Consider the following 19864-nt stretch of genomic DNA (forward strand, 5'->3'; position numbering starts at 1 on the left):
TAGCCATTACGAAAAAAAATAGTAATATTTTTCTAGGGATTTCATATTTTATACGGAATATTCCAAGTTTAGGTATACTTTATACCTTAGGCTGCTGTTTACTCTTAAACTACTAATAAATCTCAAGAAAACATAACCGTTATAGTTTTCCTTGTTTTTAGATGATTCCGTATTTTATAAAATACCGGTAAAGGGAGTCTTCCTTTAGGGTGCAACACTAGCCTAATCGTGGCCGATGGCCGTTTGACAAGCGGAATGAATGACAGTTGCACAATCACCTTACGAAAGAGATGTTTTGATTGAACTTTGAATTTAAAATATGTGCCTATATAACTTGTCCACTACAGTGTTGGTGACAAGTAACTTAGGACCTCTAGTTAGTTAATTTGTTCATGCAAAAAGTGTGATATCGGGAGTAATACATGACTTAACCTAAAAGGTACAAACTTCCTGCTAGAAAATTTAACTTAATTGTTTTATTTAATTGTTACTGGAAGTAATTGAAAATGGAAAACGAAGTGAAAACCGTTATCCGTGTGGGTTCTAGGAAGAGCGAAGTAAGTTTATTTTGTGTTATAATGTCGGCTAATTTTTGCATTAAGTTTTGTACTTCTCATGATGATAAGGGAAATAGAAAAGATAAAGTGCAATTGATTTATTAACAAGCATGACTCTTACCTTTTCCCATTTATTACTTAAGGTAGTTTTTGTGTGAATTATGTTAAGGTAGTGTGAATTACGTTACTTTAACTAGATTTTTTTCATGATATACAACGAATAATGATTGTTTTTGTTTCAGCTTGCACTTATACAAACCAATTTTGTGATAGACAGCTTGAAAAAGGCTAACCCTGAAAAAGAATTTACAATAGGTATGTTTAATTTGTAGTAATACTCGCACAATCCTCCATTGAGTTTATTTTATATAGTATTAGTTAAACAGAGATATATCTTCATGACTCTCAAACCAAAGAACCTTTTGTAATCCTGTGCAACGGCCCACGCAAAATTGAAGACAATTATTTCACTAACAAAAACCAGATTTCAAATTAAAAAAAGGCATAAAAATTGGTCCACCCTTTAAAAGCTACGGTGCCACAGACAGACACACATTGCCGTCAAACTTATAACACCCCTCTTTTTGCATCAGGGGTTAAAAAGCTAGACCACATTTTTTTTCGGTGCTTAAGTATAAAATTACAACGTCTCACGAAGGCCCTTTGTACCACTGGGGTACCATAGGACGACAACAAAAACAAGTATAAAATTATGAATTATAAGTCCACTTAAAGTTTGTCAGGACCTCTATGGTGAAGAAAAGCATAATGAGTAAACCTGCACTCAGCTCCAAAGTTATTTGTCAGTGTGTAAAGTTCTCAAACCACACTGAGCACATGGGAATTACAACCTTAGCCCTCTGATTTGAGCAAAGGTATCTGCCCAGCAGTGGGGTATTATAGACTGGAGAGTGAACAAAAAGTTAACAGTATGCAGGAAAAAGGCTTGCTTAATACTTATTACATTTATTACCACATTTTCTTAAAAACAAACAAGATGTCTAAAATAATACCAATATCGCTAAAATCATTCATTTATTAATTTGAAAATTTACAATACCAATATTATATATTGGAGTAAAAAGTCAAAACATGCCTTAATGTTACTGTAAAAGACACTTATATTGTAAGCTGTTTTAGATGTTTATTGTTTTTCTATTATCTTTTTAGGGTTCCGTACCCAAAGGGTGCCAACGGGACCCTATTACTGAGGCTCCGCTGTCTGTCTGTATGTCTGTCCGTCTGTCTGTCACAGAGCTCTATGTCCTGAGCCGTAATAGATAGACACTTGAAATTTTCACAGATTATGTAATACCCTGGCCGCTATAACAAATACTAAAAACATAATAAAATAGACATTTAAGGGGACTCCCATACAGTAAACATGATTTTTTTGTCGTTTTTTGCTCGACATTATTAATGGCAACAGGTAGACGCATGAAATATTCACAGAATATTCAGTAGTATATTCACTTAAAAAATAAATGATTCAATTAAAATAAAATAAATATTTAAGGGGGCTCCCATACACTAATGCTGTATAAATAATGTTACAGAACCCTTCATGCGCGAGTCTGACTCGCACTTGGCCAGTTTTTTTTTTTTTCTAGTAAACAACTACTTTGAAGCAGTTAACCAACTTTTAACTTTGAAACTTTTTATATTATTATTATTAGCATTACACACAATTATAATTATTATGTATATTTGTTATAAAATCGGGATGTTAGTGCACTTAATTGATAACATGTGAACTCTGTAATCAATAATGTAACTTATCCAAGTTATTCCAAGGTTAAGATGTTATAGTGGTTCTGCAATGTGTGAAAAACACACAATTATGAAAAGTGCAGCCTATTCATACTAGAAAGTAGAATGCTCCTTGGCTGTATGGATAATGAAGAAAGACCAAATGCTCTGCTAAAGAACTGTTATATTCATTTGTTATGGTTTTATAAGTAATGGTTACCAACTGATTTTGACAAAACAGTTCGCAATTTCAGTATTGTTTCCCCTTTTTTATAACGCTTAAAAAAAGTTTAATTGACCTGTGAAAGAAATTAGCTTGTTTACTTCAGTTCAGTCTAAAGTGTGATTGAACTTTACAGTAACCATGACAACACTAGGTGACCGCATCCTAGACGTATCCCTGCCCAAGATAGGCGAGAAGTCACTTTTTACTAAAGACCTAGAGGATGCTCTGCGGAACAACACTGTGGACTTCGTGGTACACTCACTGAAAGACCTGCCAACGTCACTGCCTGATGGATTAGCCATTGGAGCCGTCTTTGAAAGGTAAAACTACTGATTATATAAACTAGATCATTTAAATTCTTATTCCTTGTCTACATTTTAAAGGCCTGGTTAAAAGCCGCGGGTTCATAGCGGATGCAGGCCGCTTGCAACCATAATAACTAGGGGTCTATGAGAGAGGCCTATGTCCAACAGTAGACGTCCTAATGATGACATTTTGAAGTATGAGTGAAAGAATGCAAAATGTCAGCTTTCTCGGTCCAGCCAATGCTTGCGGCAACATAATATAAGGTGCTAGATTTGGTGCAGATATTTTCAGTCTAATATTGATATCTAAAGGACCAACCTGTTTAAGATCGCGGGATCGCGGTGGGTGCAGAAAGCACAAGACCAGCCTGAGTGAGAGCCTCGGGGGAGGCCTATGTCCAGCAGTGGACGACTTTCGGCTGACATGATGATGATGAAAGGACTAATAAAAAATGCTGGTCAGCTGTGATGTTTCCACTAGAGCTGCGCTGACTGAGGATAGGTAAATGAAGCGTTTCTATTGGTTCATGAGAACTAACACATTTCGCGCATGCATCCTCGCACATTAGAGTAGAACGACTTATGTAAAAGGATTTCAAAACAGATTTTTTTTTCAGGGAAGATCCCAGAGATGCATTAGTCCTGAGGGAAGACTTAAAGGAGCACACATTAGAATCACTACCTGACGGGTCAGTCATTGGTTAGTATTGTCATTTCCAAATACCCACTTATTTCTATGGCTCAGCGTAACCATTGCCTTGCAAGTGTAGTAGGCGCACGTCTTTATAGCGTTTTTCGTTGTAGCCGATGCTGCTTAAACGGAAGACAACACAACACATTAACTTTGAGTAGAAATAGACAACAATATAGCTAGAAACACGCTGAAGGCGGAGCCGGAGTGGTGCGGCGTGGCGCGGAGGCGGTCATCATCATCATCATCATCATCATGTCAGCCGAAAGACGTCCACTGCTGGACATAGGCCTCCCCCAAGGCTCTCCACTCAGACCGGTCTTGTGCTTTCCGCATCCACCGCGATCCCGCGATCTTAACCAGGTCGTCGCTCCATCTTGTTGGAGGCCTACCGACAGCTCGTCTCCCGGTCCGCGGACGCCATTCGAGAACCTTTTGACCCCATCGGCCATCAGTCCTGCGAGCAATGTGCCCCGCCCATTGCGACTTCAGTTTCGCAATTCTTCGGGCTATGTCGGTAACCTTAGTTCTACTGCGGATATCATCATTTCTGATTCTATCCCGCAGAGAAACCCCGAGCATAGCCCTCTCCATCTCCATCGCGGAGGCGGTGCTGGTTGTAATATTCGAGTTAACGTGAAAACCGCGCCACGCTTATTTCCCGCGTGGTATTCTGTGTGTCCTTTTTCACCTTAGCTCAAATATTACAACCGGTACCGCCTCCGCGTCGCGCTGCATCGCCCCGCCACCGCTCTTAGTGTGTTTCAAGCTTATAGGTATAAAAAGCAAGTATAAATCTTCTCAAAATGTACTAAAATCTAAACCGGTGGGTGGAGAAGTTTGAAAAAATTCAGGATTGTAGTAAGTATATCAAACTTACAAGGAAAACTATAACGGTTAAGTTTTCTTGAGAATTATTAGTAGTAGTTTAAAAGTAATTAGCAGCCTAAAGTATAAAATATTTTCTATTTATTTTTCTTAATGGCCCTACCCTGGGCGTGTCCGACACGCTCTTGGCCGGTTTTTTCTGTATTGTTTATTATATAGTGGTGTAAAATAAAATGTTATTGTATTGTATGTTCCCTAAGGCACGTCATCCCTTCGTCGCACGGCGCAGCTCCATATGCGGCACCCGCGGCTGTGTGTCCAAGACGTTCGCGGTAATCTCAACACACGCCTGCGTAAACTGGACTCCGGCGGCTATGCCGCCTTGCTGCTTGCCGCCGCCGGTCTGCAACGCATGGGCTGGGGGGACCGGGTCTCTAAGGTAACACTGCACAAGACATCCCTGTAGTGCACAAGATACATCCCTATGATGAACAAGACACATCCCTGTGGTGCACAAGACAACAAGACATCCCTGTGGTGTTGTTTTTATATATGTGGTGTAAATCATGTCATTGTATTGTATTCCTGTACGTCATCCCTTCGTCGCACGGCGCAGCTCCATATGCGGCACCCGCGGCTGTGTGTCCAAGACGTTCGCGTAATCTCACACGCCGCGCGGACTCCGGACTCGCCGCCTTGGCTGGGTGCCGCCGGTCTGGTGCAAAGGGGGGGGGACCGTGGTCTCTCCTAATGGTACACACTGCACAAGACATTCCCTTTGGCGCACAAGATACATCTGCAAGACACATGTGGTGCACAAAACAATTCGTGTGAGGTGCACAAGACATCCCTGTGGTACATTGCTGGAGTTTTTTTTTAAATATGTAGATACCAAATACATGTTTTACCACTGCTGGGCACAGGCCTCCTCTCTGAATGAGAAACGCTTCATTTATATCATCTTCACTAGCACAGCACATCTGAGTACATGAAACAGCTGAGTGGAGCGAGACAGCCATGGAAACGCTTCATTTACCTATCCTCGCACAGCACAGCTCTAGTAGAAACAGCTGAGCGGAGCGTATTAGTTCATAAAAAACATTGCTCGCACATCTCTGGTTGAAACTTGAAACACAGCCGAAATCTAAAAATTTTTACAACAAAAATGATAAATTAAAACATACCAAAATTTTTGATCCCAATTTTTTTGCGCGACTGTCCTGGATAACTGCTTTGCCACTGGACATCAGACTGTATGTATTTGAATTTCTCACGGGACAAAGCCTCAGACGTAACCTATATTGCTGTAAATGTATTCCTTAAAATAATTGTAATCTGTTTAAAGAGAAAATTTGTCTCATATAACTATAAGATAATTCTATACTTCGTTTTTTTAGCATTAGAAAAAGGGTAAACAATCTTGACGAGTCTTCTTATTGAATAACTTAAAAAAAAACTATTACTTATGATACCAAAAGCATGTCATATCATATGTCCTAGCTAATCCATACTAATATATATTAATGCGAAAGTGTGTGTGTTTGTATGTTTGTCCGTCTTTTACGGCGAAACGGAGCGACGGATCGACATGATTATTGGCATAGAGATAGTTTATGGGCCGGAGAGTGACACAAGCTACTTTTCATCCCGGAAAAATGCACAGTGCCCGAGGGAACAGCGCGCGATAACCGAATTCCAGCGGGCGAAGCCGCGGGCAAAAGCTAGTTGTTGCATAATATTTGCTGTGACTTATTTTCAAAAGTATTTTTCAATAAAAAAGACACGACAACGTCGCTTACCTTCTTTCTAATGCTAAAAAAAACGAAGTATAATTCATTTCAGTTATACATTCGTTTCAGATCTTGCCGTGCGCGGAAATGAAATACGCCGTAGGGCAGGGCGCGCTGGCGGTGGAGTGTCGCGCGGACGACCACTCCGTGCTGGCTCTCTTGGCGCCCTTCAACCACGCGGGGACTTACTGCCGCGTGCTGGCCGAGCGGAGCTTCCTCAAGACGCTGGGTGAGTCAGCCGCCAGCCGCCAGCCGTGCCACACCAGCCATCCAGATCTCTTAAACGCGCGCCCGGGCGGGCGAGCGGAAGCGCCGGCTATATTGCCGTTTGTTATAGAATGGGCTTAGAGTGTGTCGTTTGAGTGTTCGCGTGTTGTTTTCTGTTTTAATATACAGCTAATAATTGTTTAAAATTATTGTTTTTCTCGTTTATAATCATTAAATTAGATTAATCCGACTTAAGGCGCGCTAAGTCCTTGCCTATCTTCAAGTCTATGCTTAGGGAGCACTAACTGTCGTTTTGCGTGTGAATGTTATGACTGTTAGTTTATTTATGGGTATTTATGGGTACCTTTCTATTTGGATTTGTTGTGTAAGTGTATTGTATAAATGGTTATGTAACTTATGTATTCTTGATATTTCTCTAATGTAATGTAAATGCACCACCTACTTAAATTTATTCCTTACTTCTCCCATTGTAAAGGTTGCCTGGAAGAGATCGCTCTGAAGCGATAAGGCCGCCTATTGCTTACCTCAGAAAATCTGTGTATATATCTGTGTTTTCTATACTGCTTACTATGTGTTGGTGTCCAATAAAGAGTAATTGTATTGTATTGTATTGTATTATCGGTTATTATAGTATTTGTAACGAATGAATTAAGAACCCCTTGCATATCTGAAATGATGTGGCTGAAAATATCGACTTGTTCTCACATGAGAATGTGAGATCTTGCTCTGTGTGAATTCACTAAAGTAACTCTTACTCCAAACGCATACATTATACCGTCCTCCATTTCACTGTGGGTAAAAAGATGAGTCAGCAAAAAGCTTATAAAAATGATTATTTTTAACAAAAACTTATTTATTAACACCAGGTGGCGGTTGCAGCGCCCCCGTGGGCGTGTCCACAAGACTGAAGCCGTTCGACTCACAGTTTAAACTGTCCATCACCGGTGCAGTTTGGAGCATGGACGGCACCACCACCATAGACCACAGCCTCGAACAAACCTTCGCACAGATAAAAAAAACCACCAAACACAAACTTAGCGCAACGGAAGATTGTGACAGTAAAAAAATAAAAACAGGCCACGCAAACGCCCCGAACCCAATAGAGGAGCTGAACAAAAGAATATCAGAAAAAGCTGGCAACCTCAATTGTGAAGACACGAGGTCTATAGAAGAGATACAGGCGTTGAAAAAGGCGCCGAAAATTTTTTGCGGTTTAACAGAAAACTTGAACATGCCCGTGGATGTTATTCAGAAGTGTGACGATTTGGGGAGGGATCTAGCTGAATCTCTTATTGCCAAAGGCGCTCTAGAAGTTATGAAGGTCACTCAGGATTATATAAGAAGTTCTACTGTCGCTAAAACGGTAGCCTCTTGATTATTAGTCGATTTTTGTATATTTTTATACAAGTGCCTGTTTTGCTATTCATCTTTTTACACGATGTGTATATTTTAGGGTATTTTAATTTGAAATATGAAGTGCATGAGAATAAATACTATTACAGTTGAAAATTACGGATAAGCCGTGGTGCCTCAATACCTAGCATTGCCTCATTACGTGCAAAATTACATTTAAAATTTACTTCTTGTAATTCGTGGTGTTTACTAATACCTTTTAAACGCCAATACCTTTAATAAGACAGTTAATTCACTGTATTTGCGAAACGAGTCTAAGCACTCTCATTCTGAGGAGGGCTAATGCCCACCACTGGGCCAGAGATGAATTATTACGACTCGCATAAAGTTTAAAATCTGTCCGGTGCTCGTCGATTTTCTTGAAGATTCAAATGAGAAAGAAAAAGAAAACCGATCTTTTGTTTCGAGTTCCGAATGACATTAGTAAACTAGTTTGTAAATACTTGTGACAGCTCTGAATATGGTCCGTCTATACGTAAGCATTCACAGAGTTACCACTGTTATAGTATTTTATTCTTATCATTTGCGAGGAAAGCGGTAGATGCCCAATTCCGAGTATATTTAAAATTTGAGTGACCACTATCCAAAAAGTAATTTCTAGAGTTAAAATTGTTATTGATTATGGTATAGCTAAATGTAAAAAGATATGACGTTAATATATCGGTGCAGTGGTTGTATAGTTTATTAAACAGAATGCTAGGTAATTGAATAAATTGAAAAAAAAGTGGATTTGTAGTAGGACTAAGAAAGCCAGTTTATTTTAGAAAATGTGTAAAATTATAAGATATCGTCACTACTTTGAAAAAATCTCGTATCTGAAATCAATATGTCAACAAAATTGAACCTTGACGTAATGTTCATAAAGTTCACTCAGAAAATTATTTATTTTGAGGTACGAGTTTTTTTTAAAGTAGTGACGATATGGTTTACAGGTTATGGACAATTGGACACATTTGCTAAAACAAAATAGATAAAGTCAATGACAGATTGTCTTGGATATTTGAGCAGGTGATATTGTTAGGTTTTTTTTTATATAAAAGGGGGCAAACGAGCAGACGGGTCACCTGATGGAGAGCGATCACCGTCGCCCATGGACACCCGCAACACGAGGGGAATCACAGGTGCGTTGCCGACCCTTTTAGGTTGCCTGAAAGACGCCTGTAAATATTTATATTTTCTTATTATGGTTGACAAATGTTCAGTCGAGTACATTGTCAGCAGGATTGTTCAGTCAGACTAACTTAAACTTGTGGGAGGCCTATGTACAACAGTGGACGTCCTATGGTTGATAAATGATAATGATGAACTTAAACATTTGCTAAAATATTCCGGGTTAATCTTAAGACCAATTGTATTGTACAGAATTTTGCTTTATATAAAAAAAAGACTGTTAATTATTCAATACCTAGCAGACTGTTTACTGTTATCATTTTTATGAACAATTAAGTTTAATTTACTGCTTAATTTGTGTACGAACATTGTGTTCGCGAGTACTTATCATGGTGACATATATTTTGTTAAATTTAAGTTATTATTTGTTGAATATATTGGTGACTGATACGGGGTTCATAGTTTTATTTTAGTAGTAGGTAAATAGTACTAAATTTATTGTTCTCTTGATTTTGAAGTTCTATTTCATGTCTGTTATCCTAGCAGTTGGAATTTTATTCCGATCCCGTGGGAATATCGGGATAAAAAGTAGCCTATGTGTACCAGCTGTCTACATACCAAATTTAATCCAAATCCGTCCAGCCGTTTTAGCGTAAAGGAGTAACAAAAATACACACATACAACAACTGAACACTGCGATAGCTAATGGCAGCTGCGCTGTATTAGAGATTTCTTGCATAAAAACCTAACCATAAAATTTTCATTTTTAATACAAGATTTTTTGCCGACTGTACTTTTTGTTGACTGTACTTGCATTGTCACGCGATTTACATAAGTATTCCAAATTTCAAGTCAATCTGACTACTGGAAGTTGGTCAAATTTAACTTGCAAGATTTGATTACAGACAGACAGACAACGGGACAGGTGAAACTAAATAAAAGATTGTAAAATGGGAATTATTCACGGTAGTTCCTTTGGCTGTTCCTTCGAAGGAACTATTGCGGCACGGCCGCTATCGCTCGGTGATACTGACGCTGCGTTCGAACGTTAGTTCATACGTTTCCGTACTGCATAATACTATCGCTCTATCGCCGCGTTACTGTCGCTGCGTTAGTGACGCCGGAGCCGCTCTACTCGGAAGTCTACCTTAATACGTGATAGGTTTGATTTTTGTGACAATGTCGCTATGAAATTTCAAAACGTCTAGCCTCAGAGCCAGCAAAGTAGCGGACGACAGGTGGCGCTGATGTCGTGCACAGAGCCAATAACTACTTTAAAATAAAACAAAAACATTGTACAATACTTTTATTTCACAATAAAATCTCAATCAAAACTCACAAGCATCCTTAACCAGTTGTGAACAAAACAAAACCTAAAATAACTAACAAATAGGTAAGTACCCTATGTATTACCTGCGCTTCCAAGTTTGCGAGATGGCGGATCTAATATTTGTATTCAAGCTATCACAGTCAATTTCTACTTGAACGATTTGAACAGGTTCACAGTCCTGAAGCAATATGCCGATGCCATAGTAATAATGACATTAAACGCTCATAAAGTTTCGTATTGATACGTCATTGTCATGAGGCACATGTGCCGCATGGACGTACCAGTGAAATTACATATGAGGCACATATGTGCCTCATCAGACTGTGAACCTGTTAAAACATAAGCCCTGCCTTACAAAAACATTCAGGATTTAATTGATTGATGAACTTACAGGGCGAAATGAAAGGTGACTTATACACGAACATTATTAGCATGATTTAGATATAATTAATAAGAAAATAATAAGACATTGTATTGTAAGTAACCACTAAAATCAAGACTACACACTAACATTCAACTTAATTCTTTTAATCGTCACTATAAAGAAAAAGTTACATAATGCAACGTATTTAGAAATACTACCCTTTGCAAGTCTCCTCTATAGTAAAATGAATCGTATGCAGTGACAAAGTTCTAACCACGATGGGACAAGTAACATGGTAGGACTATGTCACATTAGTGAGCCAATTGAACAGCGGTATGGTTCTATGAAGCAAGGGGTTCAACATATCATAGAACTGTGTTCACTTGACGTTTAGTGCATAGAAGTGGGGATTAAGGATTGAGAAAATAATCAGTCATTCAAAATATCAGTTCTAAGAATAGCAAGCACTTAGGGGTACAATCATGTCTCAAAATTAGTAATTATTCTACTTGGTTCACAATAAAACTACTTTCAATTAGCATTACTCTCCAATATTGAAAAAAAAAAAAAACTAGTTTTGTCATCCAATATTATAGCATATATAAATAGGAAACTACCTTCAGACATAACTAACCCTTTGTCGGGTATATCCACCACATAAACCTTCCTTTACGATATGGTCCAAAACCCTTCATAGGTAAGCAATATAAAACTATGATTAATTGTTCAGTAGCGTGTCTAAATCGGGAGGGGCTATTGTATACTGGATTAGATTTTGGAAACATGGTGTTGATCACTATTGTATTTAGAATTCTATATAATCATAAAAAAACAGCTTGGTTTCACAAATGGTACAGACAAGAAAAAATAAAGCAATGTAAAACAAATAATTTATTTAATTTATATAGGAAATATAGTAGTCATCGTAAATATATTGTAAAATATTATAATTAAATAAGAAAGAATTGAGTAAAGTATAAAATAATTAAGATTATAATTATAGAGCGACTGGATTATGGTACCACAGAATAAAAATAAATAAAATTGCAATTATAATAGCGAAATATTGAATTGCTACGAAGGACAAAGTCACAAAAACTGTGACATCTCTTAATAAAAATAGTTTCCCCTTGATCGAAGGAGGACGTGGAAACAATTTTGGACGTCTAAAGAGACAGATCTGAATCATCATCATCATGATTTTCTACACGTAATTCATCTCGCGCAAACAGCACATCATCGGCAAATAAATCTCGGTCATCTACCGCACCGTTTCCGCCGTTTAAGCCATAATCCTCAAACATGCGATTTAACACTTGTACGCCACGGTCACGGTTGTCATTTTGTGCTGGTACATCTGCCTGATTCTCAAGCGGCACTACGCCATCTATATCAAACATACCGTCTTCTACGTGTAATGGTATCTCTACTACTCGTTGGCGTTGATTCATTTCCATCTCATTATCTACCAATATGTCATCTTCTGGATATATGTCATCTTCTGTATGGAATCCATTTACTTGAGGTTCTAAATTCATTATAAAAATGACATCATCGTCCTCTGCAAGAGCGTAATCTTCTGCCTGAAAGTCATCTTCTAGATAAGCGTCATCTTCTGCATAAGCGTCAATTCCTACGGCGCCATTTTCTTGTACTAATTCGGCTCCCGCCTGAACGATCGCACGAAGTAAACGTTCCTGACGTATGTCGTCCTGAAACAGCCGAGGCACAATTTGCCTGGCAAGAAGTATGCCATTTCTTCTGACTTCTTCCTCAGGAATGGCAACTGCCAGCCCCAAGTCATCTACCGCACGTATGTCATTACCTGCAGGTAACTGATCTTCCGCAAGCCTTTCAATTGGAAGAAATCGTTCATCTACTACTTGTACAGCGTTTTCTTGACCTAAGTCATCTTCCGCTTCTGCTATTTCATTTTCCGCACGTCTGCCATCTTCAGCATGGACAGCGTCGATGGCAGCTTCCACAGGTACGTTATTTTCCGCACGCATATCAACTTCCGCTCGCACAGCATCTTCCTCATGTATACCGTCTTCTGCACATATAGCGTCTTCTACACTTTTGTCATTTTCTGCACGGATCGCATCGTCAGCAAGGGTAGAATTATCTGCTTGCATGGCATCATCCGCCCGTATGTCACCTTCCGCACCCACGTCTACTACTGGAGGAGTGTCATCTTCTGCATGTATATCGGGCAAGTCAATTGCAATTGCATGCTCTAGTACAACGTACTCAGCTTCCGTGACAAGATTAGCACGACCCTGGTCGTTACAAGGACTCCTAGCGTAACGTACCTGTAACGGATTGTAGAGTTCTGGAGTCAAGTCTACACGTAAAATGAGACCCTCGTAGGATATATTGTTTTCTGATATCCTTGTGCCGTGCAGTCTAACAACGAGCGGACGCCTATTTGGTCGTGTAAGGCGTGCGAGAACGTTACGCGTCAGTCTGGTACACCAAGAGACATCCAGGAGTTCCAGATTTCTGCAATAGCCAGCGCAGGCTTCCACATCCGCATTAGTTACTCTTAGTTTGGACACCACTAGCTCCGTGAGCTCGGTTCGCCTCTGGCACAGCGCTATGACAGCTCTCATTCTAACTTCAAAGCATGTACCCACGTTGAAGACCCGTAGCTCTTCACATGTCGCCGCTGCCTCTACCCAGCTGTCTGTCACGAACTCGTTCCCCCATAGATGGAGCTCCCGTAAGCGAGAAAGGCGATCAAAACACGGCGGATCTATACTCGGCTCCCGGCCTCGTTCATACTCCATCAGAGACAGGTGCTCCAAAAGTGGCATCTGCTCGAGCAGCGAGCTCACACTTTGCAGAGTTTCTACTGAAATCGAATTCAGGTCTAACCTCGTCAAACCGGTCAAGCGGTGGATAGCCGACTGCAAGTACTCTACCTTAAATGGTTTGAAAAAACTAAGGCCGAGAGTTTTCAAATTCATTCTAAGATTCGTGAGAAATATACCGGTAAGCTTCCTTCTTTGGCTTTCCTCGTCAGTTTCATCATCGAAAATAAGTTTGACATGAGTTCCGCTTAGCAACAAGTATTCTAAATGTGGGCAGTGCACGGCGAGGGCATTCGAGCCTTCCTCGTCTATACAATCTGAATAGACTCTCACAAAATATTTACCCATTATGCGGATCATTTTATTGATCTCCCCTTTACGCATGGCTAGCTTTATCGTTCGAAAGGAGAGACTTCTATCGGGAACTTTGCAGGGGCTATTGTTACAATATGCTATACGATAATTTTGGACAAATGGCAGGTATTGCTGCACAAATTCTCGCCAGTCGTGGCAGACTCGTTCCGATCGGACAAGGTCATTGATGGTGAGAAAGGCGAAAATGAATTGTAAGCAGTGCAGCGTTAGCACCTCGGTTATAGTGGGTCCCGACTGGTGTACATCTTGCGGTTCCTGGGCCGCCTTCTCAATTTCGTTGATCTGCATTTCGTGTTCAAAATCCATTTTGTCATCGTGTTGCAGTTTCTGTGCTGACTCCAAAATTTCGTCTGGCTGTATTTTCGGTTCCAAGTCCTTATTGTCATCTTGATGAGTATCCATGTCACAAAATTAAAATGTTTAAGGTCGTTCGACGTTTAAACGTTACGGTTTGAAATTACTGTAATAAACAAACGTCATCACATCTTGTTAAACATCTACCCTCATCTGTCTCATTATAACTACCCACATTTTTTAAGCTAGCTCTTAAAGGGGCTACAACACTAGTAACACCCATAAAGGCTTACATGAAATTTAAATTTATAAAAATATGCCACGAGCACTACAATCATTGATAAATTTGAAATTGATTTATTCAGATTATTCAGACATAGGTACTGTTTGTATTTGTTTGTAGATTATAAAATCACTTATTCAAAGATTGTAGAATTTATTAGACATGTAATTATTACAATATGCGGTTAGTTTCATACTCCTGTATTATTGACAATTTACGTGACATATCTGAGGGTAGTTATAATTAAAATACGAGGACACAGTGACAGCTTGTTTATTTCAGTCGGTGGGAACATCGTACATTTGACAAAGGTATATTTTACTAGCTTAAGTCATTTTGTACAATTAACACGTGTCCAAACAACTAAATTGTACACAAAATATAATACAAAATCAGCTCAAAAGATTTATCGCCCAGTCTATATGAAGTAATTGATGATGATGAAAAAACAAGAAGTTTTAGAGACATGGAGTACCTAGAGAAATCTAACTCAACCAAGTCTTAGAGCTAAACACTCCGTGAACATGAACAGCTGTATGACTTTGTTTGAATGTTTACAAGTAATGCACATAATTACGAATATTTTTAAAATGTGATCAAATATTGGATTCCCCACAAATATTTTAGATGAAAATATCAGAATAGCCTCAGTATTTGGACTAAAATATAAGCAAGCAATCCGTTATTGTTTGTCTGAGAGTAATTCTAAGTAAAACACTGCCATTCAATAATTTCAGCATTGGATGACTGAGGGTTTATGGTTTCCACATATAGCTACCCTTTAGGCCAATGACTGTCAAATTTGGAAAAATATATCAGGTTTTATCTAAATAAAAGCGCTTTAAATGTTCTGATGAAATAAAAGACCTTTTACCGTATCAACTACTTGATTCAACAACTTGAATTTATCCTATAGTTTTGCAACTAGATATATTGAGACACTAATACCCCCAAGTCTGCTAGAGCCTACAACCGCTCCCCACTCCTTTGGATTCGCGCTGGTTTATTCGACATCTTCCTCCTGAAGCATGCTGCCACCGCTTGCCTTCATGGAGGCTCGGAGCCTCTCCGACACTTCTGGCAGTTTCTTGAGAAGCAAGTGGAAGATCGGGGCTGGCATTGTTTGTTGGAGTACCTGTTAATAAATAATGACCATGAGACATTATACAGACAAGTGCATTTTGATAGGAAATATAGGTCCAATGAAGTGTATATCTTTCATTATCCTCGATGTACCCTCGAGGATAATGAATGATTGATGAAGAAATTTATGTTCCAAAAGTAGTACACTACCTTTAATATTTTATACCAGTAAACAAGTGCCAGTTTCACATGTTTCAAAGAGTTTGTCTAGTTGAGCTTACACTTGTTACGTTAGACAATACTTACACCCAGCCAAATTTGTTTATACTAACAAACAACTTTATTGTAAAGTTTGTAAGCAAATATGAGATTAAAAACAAAATTCGGTGGAACAAATCAATCTATATTAATAATTTCGTCAAGGTGTACGGTAGACTCGAACGAAATGCACATCAAATTGAAGAGCGTAAAAAATTAGCCAATCCGAGTCGACAACTTGTAGCCGGAAAATTCGGATTATCGAGTATTTTCAATATAAACTTGAATAAATTACTAAGTATATAATGGCGTTGCGAAGTAAACATGTCAAAGTCATCACATCAAAGTGGCGTCACGTCATCACGTGTCACAGGTTTGCATTTCGTTCTCCATTGTGACCTCTTAAGGGCCCCACACACGGTACGATTCGTCGATTTTCATCAGATCGATCGTACAGACGAATCGTACCGTATATGGGGCCCTTTAGGTCTAATTTCTTTGATTATGAGACAAGAGACATCATAGTTGTTTGGGCAAATAAGATTTAGGAGAACTATCTACTGGTGAAATACCGATACGTAGGTTAGCTGTGAAAATACGTTTGTGATAATATTAAGGCTGGGAATATACTTCAGATTTTTCGATAAGTACGACAGTCTTTACAGTGGCAAAAAACATTTTTCAAACATATTATGGGTGTACATTTTACCCGAGCGAAGGCGGGTTTTCATCTAGTATTATAATAACGTGTGGCATTGGCGCTACTTTTACTTTACGGATGGTGGTACCGTGGTACAGTTGAGCAAATATGATAAGGCAAAGAGCACCATTCATTTAATTTTGATAAGTGTCATCTATGATATCAAAATTCTTATAGGAATTGGAGCTCTTGCATTGCACGTTATTTCGTCATATGCATACCACATGCAAATACATATATTTCATCAAGAGCAATTTTAATACTTATTTTTATTAACTTTTAATAACTAGCTGTTGATCATGGCTTTGTCTGTGAATAATTAATTTATCACTATCCTTATAAAAAAAAAATAGCAGACCCATTATGGCAGGGAACAGCTACAACAAGGGAAAACTACCTATTTATAAAACCATTTATAATTTATAAAACTTGTATAAAATTGTTGTTATTCCGCGGGAATCACGCAATTTTCAGAGATAAAAGGTATCCTGTGTTATGTTATGCCAAATTTCATCCAAAGCCATCAAGTTGTTACTGCCTGATTCCAGTAACAAACATTTTCACAAATTTTCTCATTTATGATATTGGTTACATAGTAATAAATAATCATTAGTCCTTGTCAATCAACACCTGCTCAATATGTCTACTCTCTGGACAATGATTCAAAATCAGAAATCCTGACAAGAGTTCTTTCTTAGGAATGTTCTAATTGTAAATTATTTAAACAGTTGAATACAAAAAAATATGTTTTACTGTTTCATTATGTATCTACATACAGGCTCTTCTGTGGGGTTTGGTATATCCATACTAACATTATAAATTTACGCATTTGTGTGTGTTTGTGTGTATGTTTGTCCGTTTTACACGCCGTAACGGAGCGACGGATCGACGTGATTTTTGGCATAGAGACAGTTTATGGGCCCGAGAGTGACATAGGCTTCTTTTTATCCTGGAAAAATGCACAGTTCCCGAGGGAACAGCGCGCGATAACCGAATTCCACGCGGGCGAAGCCGCGGGCAAAAGTTAGTTGATAATAATAATTCTTTGTTTCGAAGTATGAGTATATATATGTATAGCTTATAATGAGGCATAGTACATAGGTTAGAAATACCCTAATCAACATGGTCTATTCATCTTTGTCCAGAGGATATAGACACGTTAGCGTGAGTGAGTGAGAAAAACCGAGCGCAGATACTTGGAGTTACATCAAGACTGGTCAAGTATCCTTGTCAAGCAACTTGTGTCTGTTAGTATTACTATTAGTAAAAGTTATGCAACTTACACCGAGCAGCTGCTGTGTCTGTCCGCAGACAGCCACGGCCTGTCCCAGGTGCTCCACGCCGGCCTCGAGGTCGCCTGCCGCCAACAGCTCCTCACCCAGTTGGATCTGTCAACAATAATGTATATTTGTGTTACAAAGAATATTGTCAAACACAGGAAGCTGTCATTGTCATTCAACCGGAGTTAGCATACATGGGGTAAGGGTAATATATTATAAGATTCTTCATAGTTCCGCAGATCTGAATAAAAAAATTAATCATCTAAATAACAGCTAATATTAGATATGTACATAAATATTTGGCATAGTTTACTCTTGAATTTTACTGAAATAAGGTTTGCATATCAATTGAAATTAATTTTTCCCACATAATTGATAACTTTAGTAGGTTAAGTTTAGATTCAGTAGCCATGAAGGTTAAGGTTCTGTCAGAACATCAGCATTGCAAAACAATTCCTGCCATCATGCTGAGCCTGGTTCCCCTTTTTGTGTCCATTTTGCTCTTTCCGCATTTGCTGTGTTCGTATTTTGTATAAGTATTATTTTTAACTGGTGATCACAATCACTGTCAGGAATGTAGTGACTTAGAAGACGTTACCTGTTGCAGGAAGAACCTTTGCATGGCCTCATGGTCGCTCATGTCGGGCAGCGGACCACCCAATGTATGACCTTGTGATGCATTTTTACTCGCATTCTGTCTGCCTGCAACACAAAAAATAAGTTTATTAGCACTTTTTGGAATTAACATTGCATGTTTTGGCATTGACTATTTAAAAGTTAAGTTTTAAGAGCTATTACCTAGATTATTAGGGGTATACAGGGGTAAATCGTTTTTTAGTTTACAATAAAATATTTTATAAGCATAAGCATAGTAATTCTGGATAGAGAGGGATTGGAGATATATTTGCCCTATGGTGGGCAAATACATGCTGATGAAACACAAAGTAATTTTAACTGAGTACTTTATCAGGTTACTTTAGCCCCGAAGAGTAACTTTGGCCATTGAAATTAACTTGTACCAGGTTTAATTATTGCATTGAAATTGACACATTGCCATATGGTTAGTACCGACCTCCCACACTTTAGTGTCTTTTATGTGACCCTTCTGTATGTGGTTTTTCTAAGGGCTAAAATTACCCTTCATTGGGGGCAAATTAGAAAAAATCCATCTACCAAAATAATTACAAAAACATTATTCCAACAACGCTCAATTAATTTCAAGAGGTGCTTATTATCTTTTTATTGCTGTAAAAAACAAACTAAATTCACTTTCTTTGATACCTAATTGCATGTTTGTGTTTCAACTTGTGTGTCTTGTGTAATATTTCTTGCACAGTCAAGTGTGAATAATAGCATTAATTATTACTTCAAAACATAATATTCAAACTAAATTAAGTAATGTTACAAAATATCAGTAAAACAATTTTGAGTTGCTAATTAGAATTTTGTGTGTGAGAAAATATTATGAAAACTGGACATATCTAGATGTGAGACTGGCCATCGGTGAGCCCCAAGCTGAGAAGAACCCTGTTACCAGCAGGGTTAAGTATTTACGCTAGATTATGATTTTAAAATTATCACTATGAAGGCCGATCGCGAACTCGGTTACCAATGAACTTCGATCAAAGCTACAATGTCATTGATGCGATGTTACACAATGTTTGCTCTAATTATACCACACGAACCACGCACCTGTTATGTTATTAGCATGAGTGAACATGCATTTGCGTGATAACTGAAGCGAAAATAATACAAGTGCGTAACCATCATCATTTTGTAGGTTATTCTGAAATAACTCCGCCACTGACAATGAACAGAACGATGTATTGTATGTATGAAAGTAACGTGATTTTAAATAAAATAAATAGTCAATTAACAATTTTTGCACATTTGTACACACATTACAATTTCTATGCTGATTATACTGAGTACTTACGTTCCCTGAGCTTTTTTTTGAAAAGAGGATCCTTACGACGTTGCTGGTCAAAATATACACAATATCCCAGGAACAGTGTGCCGGCAATACCCACTGCAATTCCGAGTGTAGTACGAGTTATCTCCATTGTAATATTGGAGTTCTTAACGATTTATTCAAGGAAATATCGGCTCGCTTTTGTTACAAAATTTCGTGATCCGCCATTTATTAGCAAAAGGGATGAATGAAAGTTGGCAGTACTGACTGACAGT

General features: G+C 38.4%; 2 protein-coding genes across 2 annotated transcripts; one reads left to right on the top strand and one right to left on the bottom strand.

The window, feature by feature from the left end:
• Positions 1–244: 244 nt before the first annotated feature.
• Hmbs (porphobilinogen deaminase-like protein l(3)02640) lies at positions 245–9351 on the top strand. Its single transcript, XM_074109647.1, has 7 exons — positions 245–557; positions 800–872; positions 2666–2852; positions 3455–3537; positions 4617–4795; positions 6216–6375; positions 7241–9351. The coding sequence occupies exons 1-7, from the start codon at positions 507–509 to the stop codon at positions 7747–7749; spliced, it is 1242 nt and encodes a 413-aa protein (XP_073965748.1). The 5' UTR covers positions 245–506; the 3' UTR covers positions 7750–9351.
• A 5262-nt stretch (positions 9352–14613) lies between these two features.
• On the bottom strand, positions 14614–19848 carry LOC141444356 (mitochondrial import receptor subunit TOM20 homolog). Its single transcript, XM_074109894.1, has 4 exons — positions 19614–19848; positions 18276–18379; positions 17681–17785; positions 14614–15491 (listed from the first exon to the last, which is right to left on the bottom strand). The coding sequence occupies exons 1-4, from the start codon at positions 19738–19740 to the stop codon at positions 15360–15362; spliced, it is 468 nt and encodes a 155-aa protein (XP_073965995.1). The 5' UTR covers positions 19741–19848; the 3' UTR covers positions 14614–15359.
• Positions 19849–19864: the final 16 nt, after the last annotated feature.

Source organism: Choristoneura fumiferana, chromosome 29 (genome assembly GCF_025370935.1).
Source record: "Choristoneura fumiferana chromosome 29, NRCan_CFum_1, whole genome shotgun sequence".
NCBI lineage: Eukaryota > Metazoa > Arthropoda > Insecta > Lepidoptera > Tortricidae > Choristoneura > Choristoneura fumiferana.

Excerpts from the sequence above, each read along its gene's own strand:
- Hmbs (XM_074109647.1), top strand. The coding sequence starts at position 507 with ATGGAAAACGAAGTGAAAACCGTTATCCGTGTGGGTTCTAGGAAGAGC. Across the intron at positions 4,796-6,215 it reads GGGGGGACCGGGTCTCTAAG|ATCTTGCCGTGCGCGGAAAT; the intron begins GTAACACTGCAC and ends CATTCGTTTCAG. Across the intron at positions 6,376-7,240 it reads GAGCTTCCTCAAGACGCTGG|GTGGCGGTTGCAGCGCCCCC; the intron begins GTGAGTCAGCCG and ends TATTAACACCAG.
- LOC141444356 (XM_074109894.1), bottom strand. The coding sequence starts at position 19,740 with ATGGAGATAACTCGTACTACACTCGGAATTGCAGTGGGTATTGCCGGC. Across the intron at positions 18,380-19,613 it reads CAAAAAAAAGCTCAGGGAAC|GCAGACAGAATGCGAGTAAA; the intron begins GTAAGTACTCAG and ends TTTGTGTTGCAG. Across the intron at positions 15,492-17,680 it reads AGACACAGCAGCTGCTCGGT|GTACTCCAACAAACAATGCC; the intron begins GTAAGTTGCATA and ends ATTTATTAACAG.